This window comes from Semicossyphus pulcher, unplaced genomic scaffold, assembly GCF_022749685.1.
Source record: "Semicossyphus pulcher isolate SPU_LCO1_2020_fin unplaced genomic scaffold, fSemPul1.0.p SCAF_26, whole genome shotgun sequence".
Lineage (NCBI taxonomy): Eukaryota > Metazoa > Chordata > Actinopteri > Labriformes > Labridae > Semicossyphus > Semicossyphus pulcher.
The window spans coordinates 5,167,258-5,192,347 of record NW_027211700.1 but is presented as its reverse complement, the minus strand read 5'-3'; the positions used below and the strand labels follow the sequence as shown (position 1 = coordinate 5,192,347).

The following is a 25,090-nucleotide window of genomic DNA, read 5'->3' as shown; positions in this document are numbered from 1 at the left end:
TTTATTTAAATGAGAATCTTTGAGATTATCACTTTAAAGAAAAGAATACAGCCATAAAGAAGTTTGGTAGACAACTTTAGCTAAAGTTTAACTAGTGAAACATCAGGATACTCAAACTTGCAGCATTGCCGAACTGTAGTGATTAATACCGTTATATATTTTTTGAACAGTATATATATTAAAAAAGGATATGGATCATAGTTTTGCTTTAATTCCCAGCCCTATTCACAAAGTATCTTGAACTATGCAGCAGGCCATGAACTCATTAAGCCAGTGACTCATTTAGTTTTTTTTCCCTGACTTCACCAGCCACTAAAGCTTGCTTCGCTCTCAGGGTAGATAGCACTGGGAAAAGTTCGTTTCCTTAGCAGTTATTTAAAAAGAGTTGTGCTTTAATGTAGATCTTGTGGCTCCAAACTGCAATAATCTCACTCGCCTCTATAGGAGACATGATAGCAACTTCTTTTGCAAACTTCTACCCCTCTTCTTCTCAGTGGGTCATTGGAGTGCAGGCAGAGGCTTATGCAACAGTTGTAGGAGCATGTTTCACAGGCAGTGGTACTGGTGGTGGGATCTCCACGGGGCTGCATGTCAGACCAGCTCGTATGACTGGGCTGTGTGTGATTAGGCGGTGGGAGTGCCTTGTGTTTGCTCCCATAACTCCCCCAATACAACAGATTCCTGCAAAAATGAGGGCCACTGGAGTACCCAGCTTTGCTGCTGCTGCAGATCGTTCCTAGGCTTTGTACTGATTACTCATTTGCGTCTGCGGTCGAATTTGTGTGGCTGTCAGGGTGTGTGTCGTTGGCACAGTATTTAAAGAAGCTGTCCACGTCTCACTACTTCAGGGTAAAGAATCACCCCCAAACAATTGAAGGTTTTGTTTGTGTTCCCAGCTGAGTGAAGCAAAGCCTGCAAGGCTGTGTAGGTTGTTGGTCTGAGACACTTTTAGCCATGAGATTGTTTATTCAGCATTTCATCTCCCAGCCAGCCCAGCTCAGTCTGACAATCTCTCAGTTTGTGGATGAGCCTTTGAGCTGCTGTCTGACAGTCTTTCCTTACTTTAACTGATATTGCTGCCGTTCTCTGAGCTCCAAGGCTCCAGTATACCTGTGACGAACCTACTGTTGATGACTTACAGTGTTTTTCTAAGCTAAGATTTCATCTGTCTATATGGAAACCCTCACTGAGTTATCTATTGTGTCTGTCTGTGTCTGCGTTAATAGAGTAATGGTTACAGTGGTGATTACAACCATTTCTGCAGCGTGATTTCCTCGTCTTTAAAATAAAAAACACCCTGATTCATCATGACTCAGGCTTTTTACACTGCTGCTTGTGTGAGTGTGTGTGTGTGTGAGAGAGAGAGTGTATCAGTCAAGTAGGGGCGTGTGTGGGTAAGTGGCAGAGATAATGTAGGCTTCAGCTATAAATACCAAATGTGTCACAAGTGCAAGGATCATACAACCTAAGAAGAATTGTCAAAAAGGAATCCGGAAATGTCTCCCCAGATTCGTCAATTCTGACAAAGAGTGCATTATGTGGTTCTTCTTTTGTTCTTTAGATAAAGGTTATGTCAAGGTGTGTTCAGACCACACACAGAGACAATGGACAATGAAAGTATCAGTGCGTAGAGGCATTGATTTGATGCATTTTATTGGTATCATTCCCCATACTCTCCGTTCATAGCCATGTTAAATACAGTTTCTTTCTCACGGTGCAGTCTTAGAAACCTGTTACACACCTACACTATAATTCAAATTCTAAAATAACTGTTGGTGTATGACTTGTAACGTAACATATAATGCAGAAAACCATGCCTGGGGTAATTTAGAAAGTGAGTCATCAGGTTGTTTTTTCAGCAGAGCATGCTCCGCCTCCATTTTTTTTTTACATCACTCTCCGCAATGTCTAATTAAATCACCTGGATGATTCTCTCACCTGGATTAGTTAGGCTGGCATGAAGTTATTATAGCTACAAGGTGTGTTTTGAGATTGTGTGTCCCTGCTGGTCTGTCCAAAAATCTCTCCCGCTGTTTTCTCTACACTTGTCCATGCAGGTGTCAGAGAACTTAGCTAGCTTGAAAGGTAGTTGTAACGTAAAAAAATTACGATGACCGTTACAGCTGGCCATAGGTTACACATAATGATATGCATAGCATCACCCCGTCCATTAACGGGATTGGCTCCTTAGGTTTGTGATGTCTCAAACCTGCCAATCTGAAAACGTGTTGTTCAGCCTGTCCTTGGTACACTGCAGTTTAAAAGCAGACAGGCCCAGCCATGGAGATGACTGCTCATGTTGTCCCTGTTGTCTTGTAGCACATTAGGAACACCACATGGAGATGTTTACTTGATTTTCACTGGAGGGGGTCTTTGAATATAACTGAAAATGCTTTATCAACTTATCAAGTAATAGAACTACTTTGATAATTATTTTAGTCAATTTTCTACTAATTAATACCAATGTTTTATGGTTCCTGCTTCAAGAATGCACATGTTTGCTGATTTTTCCTCAGCTTGCAATGTAGTAAATTGAATATTTTGGATGTTGCATTGTCTGTCACACAAAACAAGAATCTCTTGTAACTCTTGGAACATGTGATTTATATTTTTCACTTCTTGATGTCTATATTGAACTAACTTAATAGTAAGGATGTGTATCGGAGCTTAAGTACTCGTAAAACTATGACGAGTACTACACCTGAATACCACTTTACAGCTTGACGTTAGCCTCCCGTTCGTTCAGCAGGTAGGCAGAGAAGCAAAGTTGAGTGTTAAAATGTCAGCAACAGTTGCAGTTGTATCATTCTGTCGATTTACTTTGTGACAGTCAGAAAGTGAGGAACATCTGATGAAGATGAAACATGTTTTTAAAGTCATTATGAGAACTGTAATGATATTATTAAGTACTCATATCAGTACTCGGTATCGGCAAGTACCCAAATGTAAGTACTTGTACTTGGTCTGACAAAAAGTGGTATGGGTGCATCCTTACTCAATAGTCAGCATAGCAATTGATAAAAATCATCTTTAGTTGCAGACCTGTGTTAAAATGCTAAGATGGTTTTAATATGCACACACATAGGTAGTTCATTTCAGTTCCGTCCTCACTGGGTGTTTAGTTCTATGCTCTCTTTGCTTACCTGCGTCAAATCATGTCTGCCCGTTTCACTAATATTTAAGATCCATTCTCGACAAACGTTTTGTAATTATTTGAATTTCTCTGTCTTCAAAGGTAGGAATAAAAAGTTTTTTACTGGAGTGTTAGGAACCTTATTCTGCCCACACGCTGTCCTGATTTGAAGCTAAGATATATATAGTATATATGAAACAGTTTGCTGAGCTGCACCCTTTGGCCTGAATTGTTGTTATGGAACCTACAGGTATAATTTGTATTTCCCATGATTAAAATGCTTTCTTAAGTGTATTTATTTAAAGAGGAAAATTGCTCTGGTGGTTCTCGTTAACACTCACCTGGTTTGACCTGTGAATTAATTAATCCCATATGAATAGCTTAACAAGACTTCTTGTGAGTGGTACGCCAGTTAAAAACATCCCTGAAATTAAACCCACGGATCAGTCTTGATTATAATTTACCTCCAATGTACGCTTTGATATTTTTATCTGCTTTAAAACAATGTTAACATCACTGTAACATCTTTTACCATCTGATAAACTCTTCTTACTTTTGTGCCAGCTTTTAGATGCTCTACCTGTTTGGTATATGTAATTTGATTAATTTGATTAAATACACATCTGGTTATAAGAGATGCTTTATACCTGGGGTTTTCAACAGTTGAGGTTCGGGACCCAAAAGAGGGTCGTGGAGCTGTGTTCAGTGGATCGCAGATGTGTGCTTGGAAAAAATAGTTTTTGGTTTTAGGCAAAAAGTCAATGCCGTGCTTTTATTTTGAAGGACATAGTAGCAGTGTAGTTTAGTCACACTCCATGTATTCACTGATTGGGTAATCCCAGCTACAGTTGCATTTACATTCAACAACTTGTTGAGCCCTACTGTAGTTGCATTTATTTGCAGTTTTTAGCATATTTCTCTAAAGGGAATATTTTCCTCTTGTGCACTGCCACCATGTTGGTTGACTAGTATACTGTTGTGTTTTGTGATGCTGACATACTGTGATGTTTCGTTCCATCTGAGGTCCAAACTGCACCATTTTTTATCAAACATATTTGAGTGGTTGAAAAAATCTGAAATTTGGGTCGCAATTTGTCATTAAGGACGTGGTGGTGCGTCCTGTGGCGACACCACTTGAGAATTGCTTTACACTATTTGTAATATACATGCTTATTGTTAACAAGATCTTTCTTTGTGTGTTTTTTAGGAAAATACGTTCCTCGGTGTAACCACACTTAGGACCTAAAAAGATTCATAAATGTAAGTATAGAAATGAGCTGTGACTAAATTTAATTGTTAAAGTAATCCTCTACCATATTCCACTCTGTTTGTTAAACATTTATGATGTCCATGAAGGCCTTATTATTATGGTCCTGAATGTTGAAAGCTTCTGAAAGACCTGGTAACCCTTCTTTCTTTTTCTTACGTCAGATTTGTACACAGGTCCACATCTGCCTCCCCATGCAGAACTCCATGAAATGAATAAAGCACCACAGCCTATAACAGGACCCCCCTCCAACCCCCACCCTGCCCCCTCCCCTGGCCTGTCACAGGTAAGGAGCCTGGCTACTCCACTTTCTGTATCGACTCTTAAAGGACATGTTGCTCTATCTTATTTTGTTTATTAAATAATAAAGGAGTTGTGACAGGCAGCCTTTTTGTGCACATAATGAAAAGCAGATCACAAAACAATGCACTCTGTGGTGGAGGATGGCTGCAGCAGCTGCAAGCACTTCTTTGGTGCAAGTCTCAGCCATGTAGCAGAAACACAGTCATTGTTCTCCATGGTGATCGTCAGAAATTACTACTGCTTATATCTCCTCTTCCAGCTTTGCCATCACACTGTAAGCAGAAAATCTAGCTTGCCGCATCTGTCTTGTTTTAGAATCGCACTAAAAAGACGGAAAAAACACGCCCTGTTTTAATTACATTACAAATGTATTCCGTGTGTATTCCTTGTTTGCCTTCCAGTTACTGGAATTAGAGATGTTCCCGTATCATTTATCATTTCCTGATATCCAACACCGATCTGAAACCAGTTCCTCTTGGCTGCTCCAAAAGAGTAGTTGCCATTGTTGGTCATTATACATCAATAATGGCAAGAAAGATCTGAACACTGGTTGCAGCACAGCAAAAATTGCTTTGTATGTTACTGTCTGTGAGCAGCAAAGAGGAATTGATTGAACAATTTGGGATATTTTCTTTCTAATACATTTCTTTGTCTGATCGGTGCACTGAATGGCTTCCTTGCAGATACCTGATCCCGCATTTTAGGCTGCATTAGAGGTGTTTCTGATACTTGTAATGATATAACCTAAATATGAAAAGGTACTCTGAAAACAGCAAAATAATAGGACCTCAGAACCTGTGCGCTTGTTGACCACTTATCTCCTAATTATCACCGCCTTCTCACTCCCTGTACCTCCTGCGTCCCACTCTTCTGCTATTGACATCACTTCCTGTCTCTTGCAGCCCTCATTCCCCCCTGGGCAGCCCCCTTCTGTTGTGTTTGCCACCCCACCGCCTCCACAAATGAACCCAACACCACAGCCCCGACAGGTAGGCCTTCCCGCTGCTCACCCTCTTTGCTCTGTTACATTACAACAATCAAAGTAGTTCTCAAGTTATAGATTGAGATTCAGGATTGAAGTTGGGGCAGAGTTTTTATGTCTTTTATTGCTTTTAGTGCAACTTTTGCACACCTGCTGCTCACTGTCGCTACCTCAAATCTTCCCAGGTGAAAACATAATCCACAGTCTCCTGTGTCCTTCTGTAAATTTATTAAAACGCCTGCATGTCTGTTTGCCTACTTGCCACTAGTTGTGCATCATTTTTAACAGTCAGCGTCAGCCTGTCCTTCGCGCTCTACCTCACCAAGAGTCACGGCTTACTGTGCAACACCCTCACACTGATCCCATCTGTACTCTTTAAACTTTCAATCCTTTAAAGGATAGTTTGGATTTTTTGAAGGTGGGTTGTATGAGATACTTATTAATAGAAAGTGTATTGCCTACAGTAAAAGGAAGTCAGTGTGGCTCCTGCTTGAAAATAAATTCCTAAAACAGTGCACAACATGTGAAGTAGAACTGCAGTGGTGATTGATTTGTCAAGGAAAGGAAAATGCCAACTAATAGGATAATCAATTAATTTAAGTGTAATTTTCTACTTATAAAAATTAGGGCTAAAACAAGAGCTGTAATGATTAATCAATTTGTCCATCAAAAGAAAATTTATTTTGACTATAGATTAATTGTTTCAGTCATTTTTAAAGCAAATCAGGAGCAGGGCTGCACGATATGGGAAAAAACATGTATTGTGATATCTTTTTGTTCTGCAATATTAATGCGACATTTATTGCAATTTCTAAAAAATACAGGAAAGAGTTAGGGTCAGGGTTTTCCTTTGGATTAGTCATTGAAGAGGAGAAACTGGCGAGTTTTCGTTTTGCACCGAACAACCAAAAAGTAGAAGCTTGCCGTGTTTCACTTAATTTGCTTCAATATCCACACGTCCTGCGATGTGAATATCGCATTTGCGATTGTCAAACGATATGCCGTGCAGCCCTAATCAGGAGTGTTTGGGTTTCGAACTTTGGGTTCAACAAAAGAAGCAATATTAAAGGTCTACAGTGAAAAAACTTGTCTATATAGCATACAGTACATTTAGTCTCACAAAGTCAAAGCTTCTGTGAGGAACTTTCAGTTTGTGTTGATTTTGGCACCCCCTGTTCTCTGATTTCGTCCTGTACATGCTTAAGTGGTGGTTTTTAACAAAAAATCTCACCTTCCTTTTTTTTCATTAAAATTTTTGCCGTGGAAAATGTAAACAAAGGCAGCGTGCAGTTATTTGCTTCGTCTGACAACTACCCCCCGCCAGCAGTTTCAGAAAGCTGCTTTTCCCTCTTATTCAGACTGCATGAACGACAGTCTTCTATTTGCCTTTTAAAGTAATAATCTTGTCTTTTAATTGCATTTGGAGAGTGAGGCATGGATGCTTTTTGTCTTTAACCTTTGTCCTGTCTGCCTCTCCTCCTCTAGTTTCCCCCTGGGCCCCGACCTTTACACCAACAGGTACTAACAGCACATCCGACTAACTCAGGGATGGAAGGGGTTAATATCCTGTAACAAATATTTCTGTTAGTAGGGGAAATTGAGGGGCTCGCAGGTGTGATCTGACTAAAGGACTACAACACTGAAGAGTGGACATCTTCACTCAATTAGACGATCGTTACAAAATTGAAAACACAATATTTTATGACCAAATGCATTTTAATACCCCTGTAATGGTTTAGACTCTGATAATGCCCATCATCTCGTTATAGTTTCTGAGTTTTAGTCTGCATCGTATTCAAGGTTAAATAGTCCTTGTTTATTTGGATTCACAGTGTTGCCTGTTTCCTGCATGCTGCTTGTTAATTCACTGCTTGGCTCAGAGCAGACAGTTTCTGGTGGCTTTGCACTAACTGATTGTGGTGCTCTCTTTTTCTCAATCCTCCTCTTCCCACCGTCTTCTTGCTTCCATTTGATGTTTCTCTGTGTGTGATCTGTGTTGCGCTGCTGAAGGGAAGCTTCAGGTCGCTACAGGTAACTCAATTTCCTGTTTCTTCCAGTGTTTACCTCCTTTTTTTTTTCTCACCGTCTTGATGAGTTTATTTGTGTTGGTCTTAATATTTGGCAGTGTTGTGCTTCGTTGGCTTGGTGTGATTTTGCTGGACACGTCGGGTAGCTCCCAGGCCAGCAGCAGAATGTCAATGAGGAGACTCTGAATGAACAAGCATTAGCTGCTTTATCTCTTCTGGCAGGCAGGGCCAATATGTTTCCAGATGGAGTCTAGCCATTGATTGATGGACAAACTATGAGGCTAGCTTCTAGGCGAGACAAGCTAGCTCCATTTGGTCCAGGAGATAAAATAAAACAAGAGTATGAGGGATGGTTTATATGTCATAGGTTTCAGGAAGGTAACTAATAATTCCTTTATTTTCTCTCCTCCTTTTTGTCCGTTTCCATCCAATTGCACCTCCTTCATTTCCCCGTTGTTTTTCTTTTGTCTATCAATTTTCATCCTCACATCTATTTTGTCTGTCACCACCTTCCTACTCCTCTTTCTCCCTCATCTTCCACTTCGGTTTCCTCCCCTGCCTTCCCTCTGCAGCCCTACTATACCAACAGGGCCAGCCTGCCTTCCAGCAGCGGGCCTCGGGGTGTCCCTCCCAGCAGTGGCCCTCGGCCTGTGACATCCACCCACGTCTACCAGGCGGGCCCTGGCTCCCAAATGATGATGATCCCGGGGCAACAGTTGCCCTTCCCCAGCTCGCCACAGGGACCCGCCTACTTCATACCGGGACAGGTACGGGGTTGTTAAAGTTGATCTCAGTTTTGTTCTCTATGGAGATAAATGTAATTGCGGGAGCACACACACCAGATATCCAGACAGTGTCGCATGTGTGACGTCCACGGTTGGCTCCCGTTGTAACTCTTGATTTTCCTCGCTGACGGTCGCTTTCCTTTTCAGACTGTTTGCTTCATCTGAGCGTTGAGTTTGTTTCTTTTTCTTTGGATTTTCACTTATTGTTGAAGTTGTATTTTGTTGTATTTAAACGAAAATCTTTGAGATTATCTCTTTAAAGTATTTATGCTGTAAAATTTTGTTTTTATCAGAGCCGGATAAAAGTTTTAAAGCGGACATGACACCAAATTAATTCTCACATCATATAATACTGACCTGTTGTTTGAATAATTACATTAGACTTGGACGTTTCTTTTCTCCGGATTCAATGCTATATGATACTTGGGTATCTTTGTGTATTAGATTATGGGATTAGATATAACGATTTATTGCAAAGGGCAGCACATTTCCATTTCCTGTGTTAGACCTGTATATCTAACATCTACATTGTGAGAGGTAACTTAATCAAACAATTTTTACAAGACAAGATTTGTCCGAATGCAGATTTGATTTGCAGAGAAGCGTCATGTTAGATGATATACAACGCCTGCAATTGGTCTGTGAGTTTCCTTGGCTGCTAAAAAATGCCCTAATGTCTGGAAAAGCTGTGCATATTAAATCAGTAAGGCTCCATCAAAACTCTTCAAGCTAATATTTTTGCAGCGGTAGGAACAAACGTATGCATCTAAACACTATTATATAAAATAAAAAGTTGCTACGTATAAAGTCGATGTTAACAAAAATTGGGGATCCAAATACACCCTGTTGACAACACCCACTCTAATTAACTGGATCTAATTGGATTTCCTGCTCGTCAAGCTAGTGGCATAAGAAAATTCAGTTAACAACATTCTGATTCAGGGAACAAAAGCAGTTCAAGAATTGTATAAAATTTTGATACTTATGTGAATGTGTTTTTTCCCCATCCCTAATAAACATTACACCCTCTAAATAGTAATTAGCACTGTCAAATGACCTAAGCCTGTGTATCATCATGTTTAACAGCACGTTTGCACTGATTGATTTTGCCCTCCTGTATCTAAAAATGTTGTTTGTCCCTCCCCCCCACCCTTGCTTCTCTCTTCCTGTCTTCCATGCTCCCTCTTTTGTGTTTCCATAGTTCCGGTCTGCAACCTACGTGGCCACACCCCAGCAATACCCAGTCCCAGCAGGCACCCCAGGCTTCTACCCAGGCACCAGTCCCGCTGAATATGGTACTTATGGTAAGAGGCTCTACCTGGGGCCTCACCTGACACACACACACATAAACCGCTTTCCCTCTGGTCAATAAACGTCAGGCTTTTTTGCTTAATGGGAAAGGTTACAATCAGCATTCAGACTTGGGTCACATGACTCTGCAGTAGACCCAGGTAACTATCGCCTCGGCTCCGATCAACATTGATGGGAACACAAAGCCCGTGTTGACACGCTAATCTCTGGCGCGATGCTATGCTCCGTTGCTAGCATAGTCCTCTGCGACTCCTTGTTATCTCAACTACAAATTCCGCTCGTCTCCGTCCAAGCAACATGCGAACAGCCACATTTGTTGGCGCCGAGTTTGATACACAGACTGAATGAGTAATGGATACAATAAAGACCTAACTACCGTAACATCTTCACTGTTTTATAACCCTGTCTCCGGTGCGTTTGTGATGTCAGACGGTGACACAGCAGAAAAGAGAACGACAGAAGTATACTCCACTGGCAATGGGAAAAGAGACAATCGGCATCTATAAGCGGGTATTTCCGGGTCTGAAAAACCCGCATCAACACGCTATTTTCGTTGGGAAAGGGGTAATAGAGACTCACCGTTTTTAACTGACACAGAAGCTGTCACTGGCTGAAGAACTTGCACACATAAGCAGTGAGCGTCAAACAATATGACTAAAAAATAAGTACAATTCAATCAACACACATGGTCCAGTCATGTCAAATTTATTTTGTGTTCCACATTTCAAACGACAGGTGTAGACTCAATGTGCCTCAAGTTAGATAAATTAATTGATGAAAATAGACTAAATCCTACATGACAGAAACCAATGAGATAAAGGTTTTTCTTCTTTAAAGGCCCACAAGATGGGAAATAAACACCTTAAAATAAGAAGGTTTTAATGTTGTGAAAAAAAAGGAAATTTATATTTTTATTACAAAATAAAAGTTTTACCCATTAAGCAAGCTCCTTTTTAAAGTGTTGCTTCAAAAGAAGAGACTGTTTTCGCTGACCTTTGTTAATGTGGTGATGTGGGAGCATAATGACAGAAATCACCACAAGATGATTAATGATTAGAAATTTATTTAAGGTCAAGGCGTGATATGGCCTTCATTTGTTTATCTAAGAGATCTGTCCGGTGTGTATACAGTGAGCTTGTGACTGACGTAGGAAGGAGCTATAATACAATATGTTTCTGTTTCTTTAAAAACTATAAAATAATTTATTTGTTTCACTTCAAGCCACTGAAGAGAGGTTCAAACAGGAGCGAAGTGTTCAGCTATTTGGTTTCAGCATTTTGAATAAGCATTTATTTAATGTAACACGTCTCTTTGTGATTATATTATTATTAATTATAATAATTATTATTATTATGATAATAATATTGATAGACTATTTGTCAGATTCCTGATCAGAAAAATACTGGACCTCAAATTTAAAAGGAATGCTTTGATACATAGGTTAGTTTAATCACTGTATGTCATAGCAACCCTTTCCCTGAACTGGACAATCGATACTTTTACTTACAGTCTTGCGTTAAACTAGTAGAGTGAGACGCGTACTTCTTACCCTCCCCCTCTAATAAAAGATTTAAATGTTCCACCTTAACGTGAGCTATTTCACATCTCTCCTCTTGTTGTAACTTGTGTCGGGAAGTGAGTGGTCGAGCAAGTAAGAGAGAGAGCGCGGCAAAGTGACAGTAATGCGAGCGGAGCAGAGAGAAGGTTAGGCTTATATTTAACATTGTACCGGGGCTTCATTCAAAACGTTTGAGGGTCAACCAGGCGCAGCCATCTTGTCTTTTGCGACACATCGATGCGCGTTAGACAAATCAACGTAATCGATTACGTCGACGAGTCGCCCTAGCCCTGTGACACTTAAAAATGTTTCAACAGAGCACAGGTAGGCTAACAAAGCAAGTCATACTGTATATAAAAACCTACAGAAGATGTGAGGTCATCATTAGCGCTTACTGATAACTATTTAATCACATGAGTTTGACACATGATAGGCAGTTGTTGAGTTCAGTGTTTTTCCCTATTCCCCATTCTTCTGCATTCTCTAAAAGAAATTCGGTTTGTTTTTCACAGTCTCAGTTGGTTGGGAAATCTTAGCTTTGTCTATCTGCTGCCCTGTTTTGGCATACACCTGAGCTTTTGTTTGGGGGCGTCCCTGTCTGCTCTGTTAACAATAGATAAAAGGACTTTTCTAACTTTAATAAACCACAGACTAAAGATTTTCTTGTTAATTATGACCCTCGTTAACTCAAGTCAACCCCAGAAGCCTTGTCGATGCTTCGGACACATTTAGGTGATTCATAATGAGGTGTTTCATGTTACTTAGTCATAATCAAAGAGCAACGGCATCTTTCTAGACTGCCGGATGTGCAGTGAAATTCTGCAGACACACACAAGAACAGGAAGAAGCCAGCACAGGTGACGATGGTGTTGTCTCTGAGGATTGTGGCTGCTGTCTGTAAACCGTCAAAGTCAAAGCTGATTGAGGAAAATGTGCTTTTCAACATAATAAATTGAAGCATGTAGGCATAAATAACTTCTGCTGCTGTTTATCCTATGTGCTGGCGCTCCCTCTAGAGGTTGCCGAGGGTCATTACACAAAAAGAAATGATGATGCCCTGAAAACAAACTTGCTGACCCCCCACTAGCAGGCATCTGAACTATGTGTTGTCTTTGTTTAAGCTGTAGCTCATCAGCAATAGAATGCACTGGCCTGAATACAGGACTGTAAAAACACAATTCTTTCCCATTAGCCTGTCCGTGTCATGCTCTTTGCACATCAGTGTATGTGCACTGCATTATGTGCGGGGTAACTTGAACCGTGCCTCTGTACACCCTGCACCGGTTTATGCATGTTTTAGAAAGATAGAAATTGAATAAATGATGATAACTTCATAGATAATAGTAATACAATTAGTTGTAATTCTCCAGTTTTCTGAATATTACATTGATCTTTAAATATGCGTATTATTCTGATGATTGCTGTGCCTCATCGTTGCATAAAATGAGCATGTTATTTTTTTTGTAGACAGTGCAGCATAAGAGAGAATTAATATAGCCTTTAATATTCTTTATTCTGTTCTTACAACACAGTGTCTGTGATCTCATGGCAGTTGTTTAGTGTTTAGATGAAAAATGATTTTCAAGTAAATGCTACAGCTTTCCTCAGGAGTTTAAAGTAACACAAGAGTTCTGCTCTGTTGCGTAAGCACTTATAGAAGTGAAGAGTTTGTTCCCTAAAAATGGCTCGTAAGTTCCCTGGAAGCGGTTCAGTTTTTGAACATCCGATCTCAAACAAACCACCATCTGCTGCGAAGTTTGTCTAAAGATTGTAGCAACAAAAGCAGCGACTCATTTATTCCAGCAACTCAAACAGCACTAAAATACCTGCTACAAAGCAGTTAACATTTGCAGCATCATTATCTCTATTTACAGGGACGAGGATTTAAGGGACGGCAAGTGTTCTGGTTTCCGTTTGTAGTACGCGTGTAGTCTGCTGATACGTGATTGGTCAATATTACTCAGACTGCGGCGTACGCTGGAAAAACATATGGAGAGCAAAAGCAGGCGAAACGTAATCCACCCTCATGACATCCCGGCTCCGATCAGACTATGATCTACCTTCTTATTAATCTTTATAAACAGACGTCTGCGGCAAGCTCAGCTAACTATCTGTTCTACATCTAAAATTCAACTTGAGACGCTGTGTCACGAAAGCCGCTTAGCGTTTAGATTTCCAGACTTCCCCGAATGCACCAGAAATGATCGATCTGACCTGCGTTCAACAAATGAGAATTTAAAAGTAGTTTTCTTCTCCTCTTTAGGACAGAACTGACAAAGCTTCATTTTGACTTTTTACTACTCTGCGTCTTGATGTTTTTATTTCAGCAAAGGCAAGACCCGATAATTAAATTAAATCACAATGGTTTCTTTTTCTGTAAAGAAAGCAAGAAAGTTTATGTTCTCAACATTTGGTAGTGGATACACTTTTGGTTCTTTCCTTTTGAACTGTAGTAGGACGGCTTCGCATGAACACAAAAAAATAATCCTGTAAAACGAATAACCTTAAAAATACTCGCCCGCATTTCCCTCTTACGGTAGCTCACCAGAGGTCTTTGTCTGTAACATGTCTGTAATGTTTATTAGTGTCTCTATGCCGGGCTTAGTGCTAATTTAGTGGATTTCTGTTTCTATTGGTATTAGAGAGCTGTGTTGCTATTTATGCCAGATATTTGTATGACCTCACAGGACATAATGTCCCATGTGTTTGTGTTGGAGCGTGTGTGTCACATTGGTCATCTTACAAGTCACATGGCCCATGACCCTAAATAACTGGTCATGTGACAGTGAGACATGGCTTCCAAACTCTGCTCTCTTATGGGCTTGACCCAGTACATGGCTTTGAAAGTGAGGAACTGAGAGCAGTTTCAGGTTGCAGACGAGTGTCTCAGAGTGTAGATCTAAAAAGTCATTGGGCTTTTACCTCAAAGATCCCATCATAAAGTCCTGGTACCTGCATAGTAACAATCCCAGATATAATTCCCTCCTCTAAGGCAGGGTGCAGTCTCAGGTAAAAACACATACACAGTGGGGACAGAATCTATTTTTAACACTCCCACCCCCCTTAAGCTGAGGGATTTGCTTACCTCATCCCTCATAGAGCCCACCCACTTTGTAGTAGGTTGCAGGGGCATTATGCAAGCCAAATTCTAACGGTGGGCACAACTACAGCGGGGACCCCTTAGGTCCCTCCCCAGAAAAAAATGAGAAAAATATTATGCAATTTTCTGATATTCGATATGTATATTCTTATGGTTAGGGAGGATTATTTTAAAACTTTACCAATTAATTTAGAGATTTCAATGTCAATTATTTTTGCTGATGTGGTTGTTGATAAACGTACTTGACACAAAGCTTCCACGCTGCTGCCAGACCTCATCATGTCTGCCTCAAAGATTTTAAAGTGTTTTAATTCACATAAAAAGAAAAGACGTACATCCACGATGCTGATAATTTGGTGAACATCGGATTTTAGAAACCTGCAAACATGGTATTTGCTGTTTTAAACGATACATTGGAATTACCGTGCCCTCCTTAACAAGAAGTTGACTCTCGTGAAAAGCATACTATGCCGATTTTTGCTAAATGCAATTAAATATGTTTAACACACAGCTGTGTTACAGCAGTCCGAGGTCTGTTATTTCTCGATTACAGACCGTTGCTAGGGATGCGGCTCTAATCACACAATCCGGAGGACTAACTGTAATCGTATCAATCTGACGAAAGAAGTCCGGTAAATTTGACCAAAAGAAAAGAGACCAAACGGCGGAGAGAAAGTAATAAAGGTAAAATGCTGGAAAAACTGAAGCTACGACAGAGAGGTGTTCAAACCTGAAGACGGCACATAAAGTAAACATTAAACAGAACACAGTACGGGATACGGCGGTGTTTAAAGACGGTGAATGGAAAAGAAAATGTCAACAGACTCTGACAGTGACGAGACAGAAAACCTCCATCAGGTGCTGCGCTGGTTCCTGCGGTCCCGTTCATCGTGTCTTACTTCACCATCAGTTGAAGTAAAAACAGCTAGCTTAGCTCATTTCAGGAAGGCTACAGAGTTAACCGTTGCTATGGACGCAGCTCTTCGCTTCAGGGTGAAACCCACGGGGTTCCATTCCGCGATAACAACCTGCTCTCTATACATTATCCCTTACATATCTAACCACTTCAACATTACACTGTTAAGCTGTAGCCAACGTGTGTGTGTGTGTGTGTGTGTGTAACTTTCCTGTCCTGCAACTTTTGCAAGAAAGCCTGCGTGAAAGGGGGTATGTGACTTTTTTTAAGGTATGATTTATGACATACGATTATGTTCTTAATATAAATAATTACCACATTTAACAAAAATAATAGTGCTAAAATCATAGAGAAATGTAGATGTATACTGACACCAGTCTTGCTTCTAATACAGCCTAAAATGCAGGATCAGGTATTGGGCCCAAGAGCTGGAAACCATCTTTATTAAAACTTGAAAGAAATCAACTTCTTCTTCTTGTTCGTCTTGAATTTTTATCCCTAGATTTATTTCATTTGACATGTAAACTGCATAGTAAAACATGTTATACAAAGGGTTTCATGACTAAGGCCATACAACAATTAATGTGTGCATTGTTTCACATGCTTGCAGGTTTAGCACATACAGCTGTTAATTTAAAGTAAAAATAATAGTAAAGAAATCTGAACCGTTATCAGGATTGGGGGAAAAAGGTGTCAGATCTTCTCTACATTCAGAAATCAAATGCTCGGTTTGGTACAGGCCTCGCCAGCTTGAATGGGCACAACACCTCTACTAGGTTGTGACGTCTCTGCCAGCATGGATCAGATAACCTGACCAGCAGAGAGAGCAGGGAGCCTCAGGGCATATCCAAGCCTCCCTAAATGAGAACTGAACAGCTTTGCTCGCCTGCCAGTACTCTCCAGAGGGAGGGAGGGAGGGAGGGAGGAGGGAGGAAGGTGAAAAAAGTGAAAGGCAGGGAGGAATCAGGAAGGTCAGAGGGAGGAGCGAAACGGAGACACGCTGGAAGAGGGAGGGCTGTGCGTTAAGAGAAGTCAGTCTGAGAGGGCACCTGTAGAGAGGGCAGGAAGAAGTTAGAGAGGGGGTTTGAAGAGAAACCCCCTCTCCTTTTTTTTCCTGTACATACGCAGTTTTGCATTCAGCAGACATTCAGCAGACATTCAGCATGGGGAATCGTGGCTCTCAAGAGCAGCAGGACTCTCAGGGTAGGTCTTTGCACCCTTTCATGTTGCTCTTTCAATCTCCAGCTGTATCTGGAGCCCCTTGTCACGACACTGACTATGAAAAGTATCAACCTGGAATTCTGTCTTTCTGGTTTTCAGCATGCCCCTATTCTCCCTCTCTCACTTCTTCTCTCCGTCTGCCTGTCTGTCTTCCCTCCCTTTCCCTCTCGTGTACTCTCTTCCCCCAGCCGGTGTGGGGTTTTGACTATATTTAGGCTGTGCTGCTCCTGGTCAACAATGCAGACTCAGTAATGTGAGTTAGACTGAAATGCAGGCGGAGGGGGAGAGAGGCAGAGCAGGAGCTCGCTAACCGCCGGGCTGAAAGAGAGGCCTCTTCAATCTGAGGATTTTTTTTTTACCCCAGTCCTTTGAAAGTGGGCGACAACTTGTACTGAGGCCAGTTACACGGCCAGGTAATATGCCTGAGTGGCTGGATGTCTTGTTGACATTATTGACCGGTTAGGCTGCTAATAGATGTTCTTTGGACTTGTTGTAACTTTTTTTCTACGTCACACTGGCAGCAGCTTTTTCTGCAAATTTGTGTGTGCGATTGATATCTTCGGGTGTAAGAAAGAAGGGGTACCAATGAAGCACTTAGAAGAGGGTTAGACTGCTGTGTCATGGTCTGAAGGCCTACCTGTGGGGCCTTCCAGGTGCCATGTCTGCTTCTGGTAACTTGGGTTTATACACAACATGGAGGGAGATTTTAAAATGGTTCACTCAGTTTTGAAACAATGACGTCTGCTCAAGTAAATATCCGCTTGTTGCTTGATCTTTCAGAGATTGAGGAAGAGTTGCAGGAAAAGAGCCTGGTGGAAACGGAGCAATTTGAGTTTGTGGTATTTTTGGAAATTGTTTAATTACAGTCACCTGATACTTGATGTCAGTCATTTGTTACTCAGACTGCAGGAAAGCATGCGCTACAAAATCACACAGCTTTAGATTTGGAACAATTAGTCGCTAAATCTTTAGATTGATAACACTGAACAAATTTGATAACAGGTTGATTCAATCAGGCCAAATGTTTGCTGTTCTTGGGTCCTGAAATGGAAGCAGTTGATGTTTTTTGTGTCTCATAAATATAAAAAAAAGGAAAATAGTCTCCAGATAAATTGATATTGAAAAATATTGCAGCCTTTTACATTTAGCCAATATTGCTTAAGTTAAGCTGCAACCAATCTTGGATCCCATCAGCTATAGTCTGACGACGATATAGCCTCTGGGGACAGCGGTGAACATGCCGGGCGTGTAGCCAGCGGTTGGCGACAAACGACTTCCAGTCAAGACTTCCTTTTCTGCGTGCTGCATTGTTTACAGAAAAATACATGTTTTTTCTTGTGATTGACTTTAATTAACGTGTCTTAAGTTCGCTGAAATTTCAACATCATGATGCAGATTACTAAAAAGTAAAAATTCAAGCTTTGTCAGGTCTGTCCTCAAGAGGAGAAGAAAATGACTAAGTTTGTTGAACGGAGGTCAGATCCAACATTTCTGATGCATTCGAGGAAGTCAGGAAATCTAAATGCTGAATGGCTTTCATGACACAGCGTCAAGGAAATTCATCTCACGTTGAATTTTTGATCTAGAACAGATTGTTAGCTGTTAGCATGCAGATGTCTGTTTATAGAGATTAATAAGAAGCAAAAGTCAGATGACGATTGGGGGCCGGGATGTCATTACGGGGGGTTGCGTTTCGCCTGCTTTTGCTCTCCACACGGACTGTTTTTCCTGCATACGCCGCACAATACTACTCAGACTACAAGCATAGTACAAACGGAAACCAGAACACTTGCCATCTTAAAAATCCACATCCCGTCCCTACACAGATATAAGGTTGTAACTGATTACACTTTGCAAAAGTGCAAGGCCTTGTTTTGCTGTGGGTTTGGCTAAATTGCCAGACATGAATAACAACAATTCTAACATCGTGTCAACGAAAAAAAGAACATACTGTTACAGTTTGTGAATCATTTATTAACTGACTGATGTCTTTGTCTGAATGTCCTCATAGAGATTAAATGTTCCCTGTTTGTCCCTTTTGAATCTCCTTTTATGTATTTATTCACTTGTTTAGTTTTGAAAGTTTTACAGTAATGCAGATTAAAAATTCAACTTTCACAAGCTCTCCTCTGCAAGGTTTTGCCACAGGGTTTACTGGTAACTTGTTTGGACTCTAAAGCACAAACTCAAACATTGTTTATTCTGTAATCTAGGAATCGAAGTTTAACTGAGGTGGTGTGTTTACACAGATCGAAAGTTATTTTCTAGAGCAAATGTAACACATCCTCAGTTGGCAGAGAGAAGACCAGTACTCTAAAATGTGAGATTTCCTCACCGTGATAATATTGTAACTTTACTGTGGACATAAACCTGCAGCTGTCGCACAACAAATCATCAAGAAATCAAACCTTCACTTTCTAAATGCAGCTTTTCTCACCGTCTCAAACTAGCCTAACAGGACTTACAGAACATTAGTGAGGTGGAGTGTTTATGCTGTTGTGTAAACACCTGCTATGTGCTTTAAATGTGTGTGTAAGTCCTGCATGTCTGTGCAGCAGGCTGATGTGTTTGTGTCAAGTAATGGCTATAGGATTAAGTCGGTCTGCGTTGGTTTACATTCTTCTCTCCATCTGATCCACAGCAGGGGCCTACTATCCCGCCCAGCCTCAGTTCACCCCCTCGGTGCAGGCGGCGTCCGTCATTATGAACACAGCCCCTCAACAGCAGCAACCACCACCTCAGCCTCCCCAACACATCCCCACCAAACGGGAACGCAAACAGGTACAGTCAGCTTTTTACTACACAAATGTTACACCTTAAAATGGTTCATTGACGATGAATATCTGGTTGAAGATTTCCATACGACCTTCTTAGGACTTCAATTCTTTTGTGTTATTCCATCCAAACAAGTTATATCTGTGTTTTTAATTCTTAACCACAAAAACTTGTTGTTCTTCGGATTATTTTAGAACCATCATATAGACATCTGGGTTTAGATTGCTAATACGGTATGTCATCTACGGTTTCTAGCGGTGTTCAAATGTATGTTTAAGCAGTGTGAAGAGCTTGGAGACAGTAACTTTTGGAAACAAATCATCGTATCCTACTTCCTGTCTGCACACACAACCTCACACCGTACATGCGCTGCATGTGTAGCCGCTAAAGTAAACACTCCGCGACATGTCCGCTCAGTTTCCAGCCCGTATGTCGCGAGCACTGGGCAGTACACGCACTGAAAAGCCACCATGCATAACTAAAAGCCCACCTTGATTATCTCACCGACATTATCTGTGACAGCAGCAGTGTCGCGTGCATGTCAGCATTTTAAAGGCAGGTGACACACAGACTCTGCAGCTCAGCTGTCAGGTCTCTGTGTGCTCTGCTGGAGAGCTGCACTAATGTGATGTCAGACAGACTTTTGTTGTAGATTAGTGATGGAAAACGAGAAACTGGCGAGTTTTCATTTTGTGCCAAGCAACATTAAAGTAGCAGCTTGACGTGTTGCAGTTAATTTGCCTCACAATCACGCATCCTGCGATGAGACCATGGCAATCATGCAGCCGCACAACTTACCCCTGTGCTAGTACTGCAGGAAATGTTCCCATCTGTTCATAAACTCATGACACTGGTCTAAATTACTGTTGTACATTACATTTTTACAAGAGATGATGCTCAATATCTGTAGAGCGCTAACATTCTTCCGCCATCATTCTGTATTTTCAATGTTAGCTAGGTATAAACTGGAGAAAACAACCAGTTAATTTAGTGTGCCACTCAAAGGAACAAAAAATAAATCCACACAGGAATCTGGAGGGAGCCATATGTTATACTGACAACATGTTATACTGTGGATAAACTGTTACTCAAAATTCTCATAGGTTCATATTTTTCTTTTAAAATTAAAGTCTCGCTCAGATGTGAGATGAAGGTTTGGGGAGCAAACTTTCTGTCAGGATCTCTAAAGATCGTTGAATTCATTTTCCATAAGTAAGAATTCACCCTGCAAACAATGAGTTTTGTACTTAAAGGAGGAACCACTTATTTTACACATCAAAGTGTGTTAACTGGTCTATGGGAGTTGTGTAGTTTGAGAGACTTGCAGTTTAGTTGCATTGTGGGTAATGTAAGCAGCAGGTTTTGACAGGGAAGATGAGAAAAGACTTTATTGGTCCCCAGATGGGAAATTTGAATGTGCAGACACAGAAAGACGGAAAGCAGCTACAGTTTCAGTCCTGCTATCTCAAGTTTCATGTTTTCTGCCTCTACATGGGAGATGGCTGTGGCTAGAGGAATTATATTTCAGGTAGTTTGTACATTCATCCCATTCCTCTAAGGGCAGTATATGAAGAAAGCCTCTGGAAATTTCTTCAGATTTTTTACAAATGTCCACTTTGACTAGAGGATGAACTGATTAGCTTTGACCTCTCGTCTATCCCATTCTAGTGAATGTTATAGCTACAGTATGTACTCCTCATGTAAAATGTTTGTTCAAAATTATATAACAGTATCATACATCAATATAGTGACAACTTCTGGTTTGCCAAAAATACACTTAATACCTCTTTTAACTAAATCCACCCACTGTTCACCAATGTTAATTTCATTAAAGAAAATTGTGACGATAAATGTTCGTCCATGATCTTTTTTCCATGACAAAGACCGGACATTGACGAGCTAAAAATAGATCGTTGATAATAAAATTCTGATGACACATATGTTTTGTTTTCTTTAACGAGACGAACATGTTAGCAGTGGGCTGTAACTTTACTTCCTGTAACTGGTTGAATTGGCTGAGGGGTGCAGACCCCCCTGAATCAGACCCTGTCATACAGGTGATGATGTCCCAAAGCGACATCTTGACAACAACATGACGGCATCCGGGCAAAATGGAGGGCTGTACTACGAAGCAAGTTCAACACACACAGGCTTTATTTAAGTAAGCTCATCAAAGCCTCAAGCACCAGTTAGAGATGACAGGTATGTGTGCAGTACATGCTACTGTAACTGCACGGCTTCGTTCTGTGGCTTTACATGCGTAACGTTACGTTCCAGAAGTTTCCATAGACGTATAACCTCAGCTGAGGATCTATATTACCCGTGGAGAACATCGTCAGGATATTATTAATGAAAGGACGGCGCTTCACAGCTGATTGAAGCTGTATTAGGAAGATTGAATTAGTTTAAAGAGAGGACTAAAACTAATGACAAAAATGTTTTGAGTTAAAATGGACTAAAACTATATAAAAATTAAAAATGACTAAAACTAATAAACATTTTTGTCTAAAGAAATAGCAGCCCAAATTAACACTGGTGTTCACTACATATAGTATATCACACTATAGTGTCTGGACATACATGGATGTTGAATGTAAACAGCAGCTTCACTTGGTGTCACAGACATACAACTTTTAACAATGTTATACGAGGGCAGTATAAAGTTAAAGGACAACTCTGTTAATATAAAAATAAACACATAAACTGGCCAAACCTTTTTAATATCGTAAAACTTATTATAGGAAAAAGTTTACCAGTTAGTATAAACTGATATTTCTGCCACTGCAGGCAGAAAAGGACATGTGTGAATGTTTCCATTGCCCCTTTTCAATCTAAGACTAGTTAATTTAACAACCCCTAGCATTGAACTGAACAACTAATGTAGTCCATCCACATAGTTCTCTAATGGCCTGTTGGTTTTGAGATAAAAGTGGTGTTGCAATCCATCTGAATATGAGTCTTTCCTCAGTCTGGACGCAGAGTTCAGTTTACTGACTGAAACAGATAGCAGCAAACTTGACCTTAACTCACTGTCAGACTAAGCTGCTGTACGACATATTCCTCCTCTTCTACAGTATGTCTTGTGTTTCCTCCGCTCTGTAAGATGGCCCTCGCCTGGTATGTGGTAGCTCTCTGTGAACTGGAACCCTAGTTTGTGCCTCTCGCTCATAACATCAGCGTTTCTACATCCGAGACTTCTGCAGTGCCGATAGAATCTGACTCTTGTATCCAGTTAGGATAAGATAGAGATGCTGTCCTCTGTGTGGCTTGATATTTATTAGCAGCAGCTATTCTTGTTGTATTTTCCTTGCAGCAGAAGTGACAGATCTCCTGGGTCATTTTTTATGGCACTTTATTAATTTATATGTGAAAAATCAGAGAATGTCTAACAAAAAGCCGTCTGCATGGTTTCCCAACATCTCTAATTATCCTGGAAAAGAAGAGGAATGTGCATGCACTGAATTATTTTTACTGATATCAGGGCCTTAGCTTTTGGAACGTGCTTATCTAGTGATGTATTTGCTTGGGTTGTCCTTCATTACTCCGTTCATCAAGTTTGTCTGCAAGTCTTGGATTTTTGTTATTTTGAGCTTTTGCCCCCGTTTGTGTGGGTTTGAGCTTGTTTGTCCTGATTTGCCAAATATTGAGGCTGAATTGCAAAATAAACTCCCCAAATGTAATATATGCTTTGTGGAAAGAAAGACAATGGCATCATCTTTGTAGAATCTTCGTTCTATAAAGGCTTAAGCTTAGTGGCAACCTGTAAAACTATTAACAGGTAATGTCTGTGACTCTTTGCTTTTGCCAAAGGACTTGCATGATGTCTGGTCCCACTCAGTGGGGAACTTGGCTGCTTATCAGCAACTTTGGTTGCCTGGGGTGGACTTTGGACCGTTCCCATGGGCCCCTTGCCGGTGCTGTAACTCTGGCTTCAAGGCCCCCAGCACACTCGCACAGTCTCCCTCACACACATGCACAAATAATTTAAAACTTGCAGGGTAAACGCAGAATGAGAGTCAGGCAGGGAGTGAGCAGAGGAATTCCAGCACAAATCTGCTGGAGTGAGTGAGTGAGGGATGTTTGTGCTTCAGCTATAAGACTGTGTGTAAAGGCATCTGTGAGTGTTAAGTACACACCACAATCTTTGCATTCTTGGATTTTAGAAGTGGAGATTTGGTGTCTTGTATAATGTCAACAGGACACAAGGCTTAAGTGTTGGCAATCTTTGACCTTTCATATACAGGACTGTGTGCGTAGGCTATTTAGCTGCCCAAAGGTCCACCACCTTTATGTTGAGGCTGTTTAGTGAGATGAAGAAAGATAAGAAGTCTATCTTACAACTATTTCAAGCCTTAAACTGACTTTTTGGAGTATCTCTATTCCCCAGTTTTAGCCCCTTTAGTATGTGGTGGTAACATGCAAAAGTTGTAGCTTTGCAAATTGCCTTTTTCTCTACTTTCCCCTTTTCTTGCTCTTCCCCTCCTCAAACAGAAAATCTAGAGGGGAGGGGGGGGGCGAAGGACATGTCAGCACATAGTTCAGCTCCACGTGGCCACCGGTCTCCTCCCCCTTCTGAGCCGGAAGGGCTGACCAACCAGCCTTCCTCTGCTGCTGTGGCACCCCCTTCCTCCTCCTCCCCCTCTCCTGTGCTGGTTTCTTTTCCTTTCGGAAGGGGGTGAGCCTTAAAAAGAAAAAAAAGAGTGACTTTGAGTGTGCAGGATGACAGAGCAGACAGCGAAACTGAGGAAAAGGGGGAGTTTCTTCTGCTAGCTCGGCTCATTTGATAACGAAACTTTTTTTTTCCTGGAAACCCTCCCACCCTCCCCCCCTTTACCCTGCCCCTCTGGCCCCTTTAACTGTCTGTTCGACTCAGTGGGCGGGCTCGTGCATTCCAATACCATAGCTTTACAAGGCCAGTCGCTTTATCCTTTTTTTCCCCTTCCCTGTTCTGTTCAGCGTATGAGAGAGAGAGTCAAGTTGCTAGCTAGCTTACTGACAGTCAGGCCCAGCCCTGCTCTGTCCGTTCTGCCGGCGTGCAGCTCTTCTGTCACAGCCTGGATGTGTGTCAGTTAAGCTGAGGTAAAACTGAACTGGCTGCGCCTACCAGCCCTTCTGCTCTGCGGGGTTTAAAGTCCAGCCCAGAGTCTGCTGGAACGGCTACTCCAGCCCCAGGATGAGAGAGGCCTGCTAGGGTTTGTAATGCCCCAGGAGAGGAGTTGCTGACGGACTGAACCAGGTAAAGGTCAGTAGCGACAAGCAAATACTGTTGCTCTTCAAGGCAAAAGTAGGGCAGAGAGCAGTTTTTTATCAGCTCAGTGCTAAAACGGAAAAGTGTGCGTGTCACTTTATTTAGTAGCATTTTGACTCATACCAGTTTCATAGCAGAGTAACTATGTAGAGTGTGAGTGAGAGAAAGAGTGGCGAATAGAAAGCATGTGTTTGTAACGTATGGGCACTCCTTGTGAGTGAGCGATCAGATTTTCACTCTTTTTTCTTCCTGCCAGTGTTTTGCTTTGCCTTCACGAGTCAGGCATTTCCACAACAACTTAAACCAGCAGTGGAATTTGTTGAACAATTTGGCTTAAAGTCGGTGAACTCGCTCCGTCAAACAGCCCTTCTGGTGACTAACAGGCTGAAGCACATTCAGTTGTGCAGCGGAGGAATTTGCATTGCGGTTTGTGTTTGGATTTGGTGTGCCTCAGTGTTCACAAT

At 41.2% G+C, this 25,090-nt stretch overlaps 1 protein-coding gene across 1 annotated transcript in view; it reads left to right on the top strand.

Moving 5' to 3' along the window:
• Window positions 1-25,090, top strand: part of LOC138604584 (eukaryotic translation initiation factor 4 gamma 1-like) — a 49,640-nt gene that overhangs the window by 4,225 nt on the left and 20,325 nt on the right. The window contains exons 2-9 of the mRNA XM_069676529.1: window positions 4,341-4,393; window positions 4,565-4,686; window positions 5,606-5,692; window positions 7,171-7,203; window positions 7,696-7,716; window positions 8,285-8,479; window positions 9,699-9,801; window positions 19,245-19,384. Coding sequence (XP_069532630.1) covers window positions 4,612-4,686; window positions 5,606-5,692; window positions 7,171-7,203; window positions 7,696-7,716; window positions 8,285-8,479; window positions 9,699-9,801; window positions 19,245-19,384 — 654 coding nt within the window. The 5' untranslated portion in view covers window positions 4,341-4,393; window positions 4,565-4,611. The remainder of the gene's footprint in view (window positions 1-4,340; window positions 4,394-4,564; window positions 4,687-5,605; window positions 5,693-7,170; window positions 7,204-7,695; window positions 7,717-8,284; window positions 8,480-9,698; window positions 9,802-19,244; window positions 19,385-25,090) is intronic.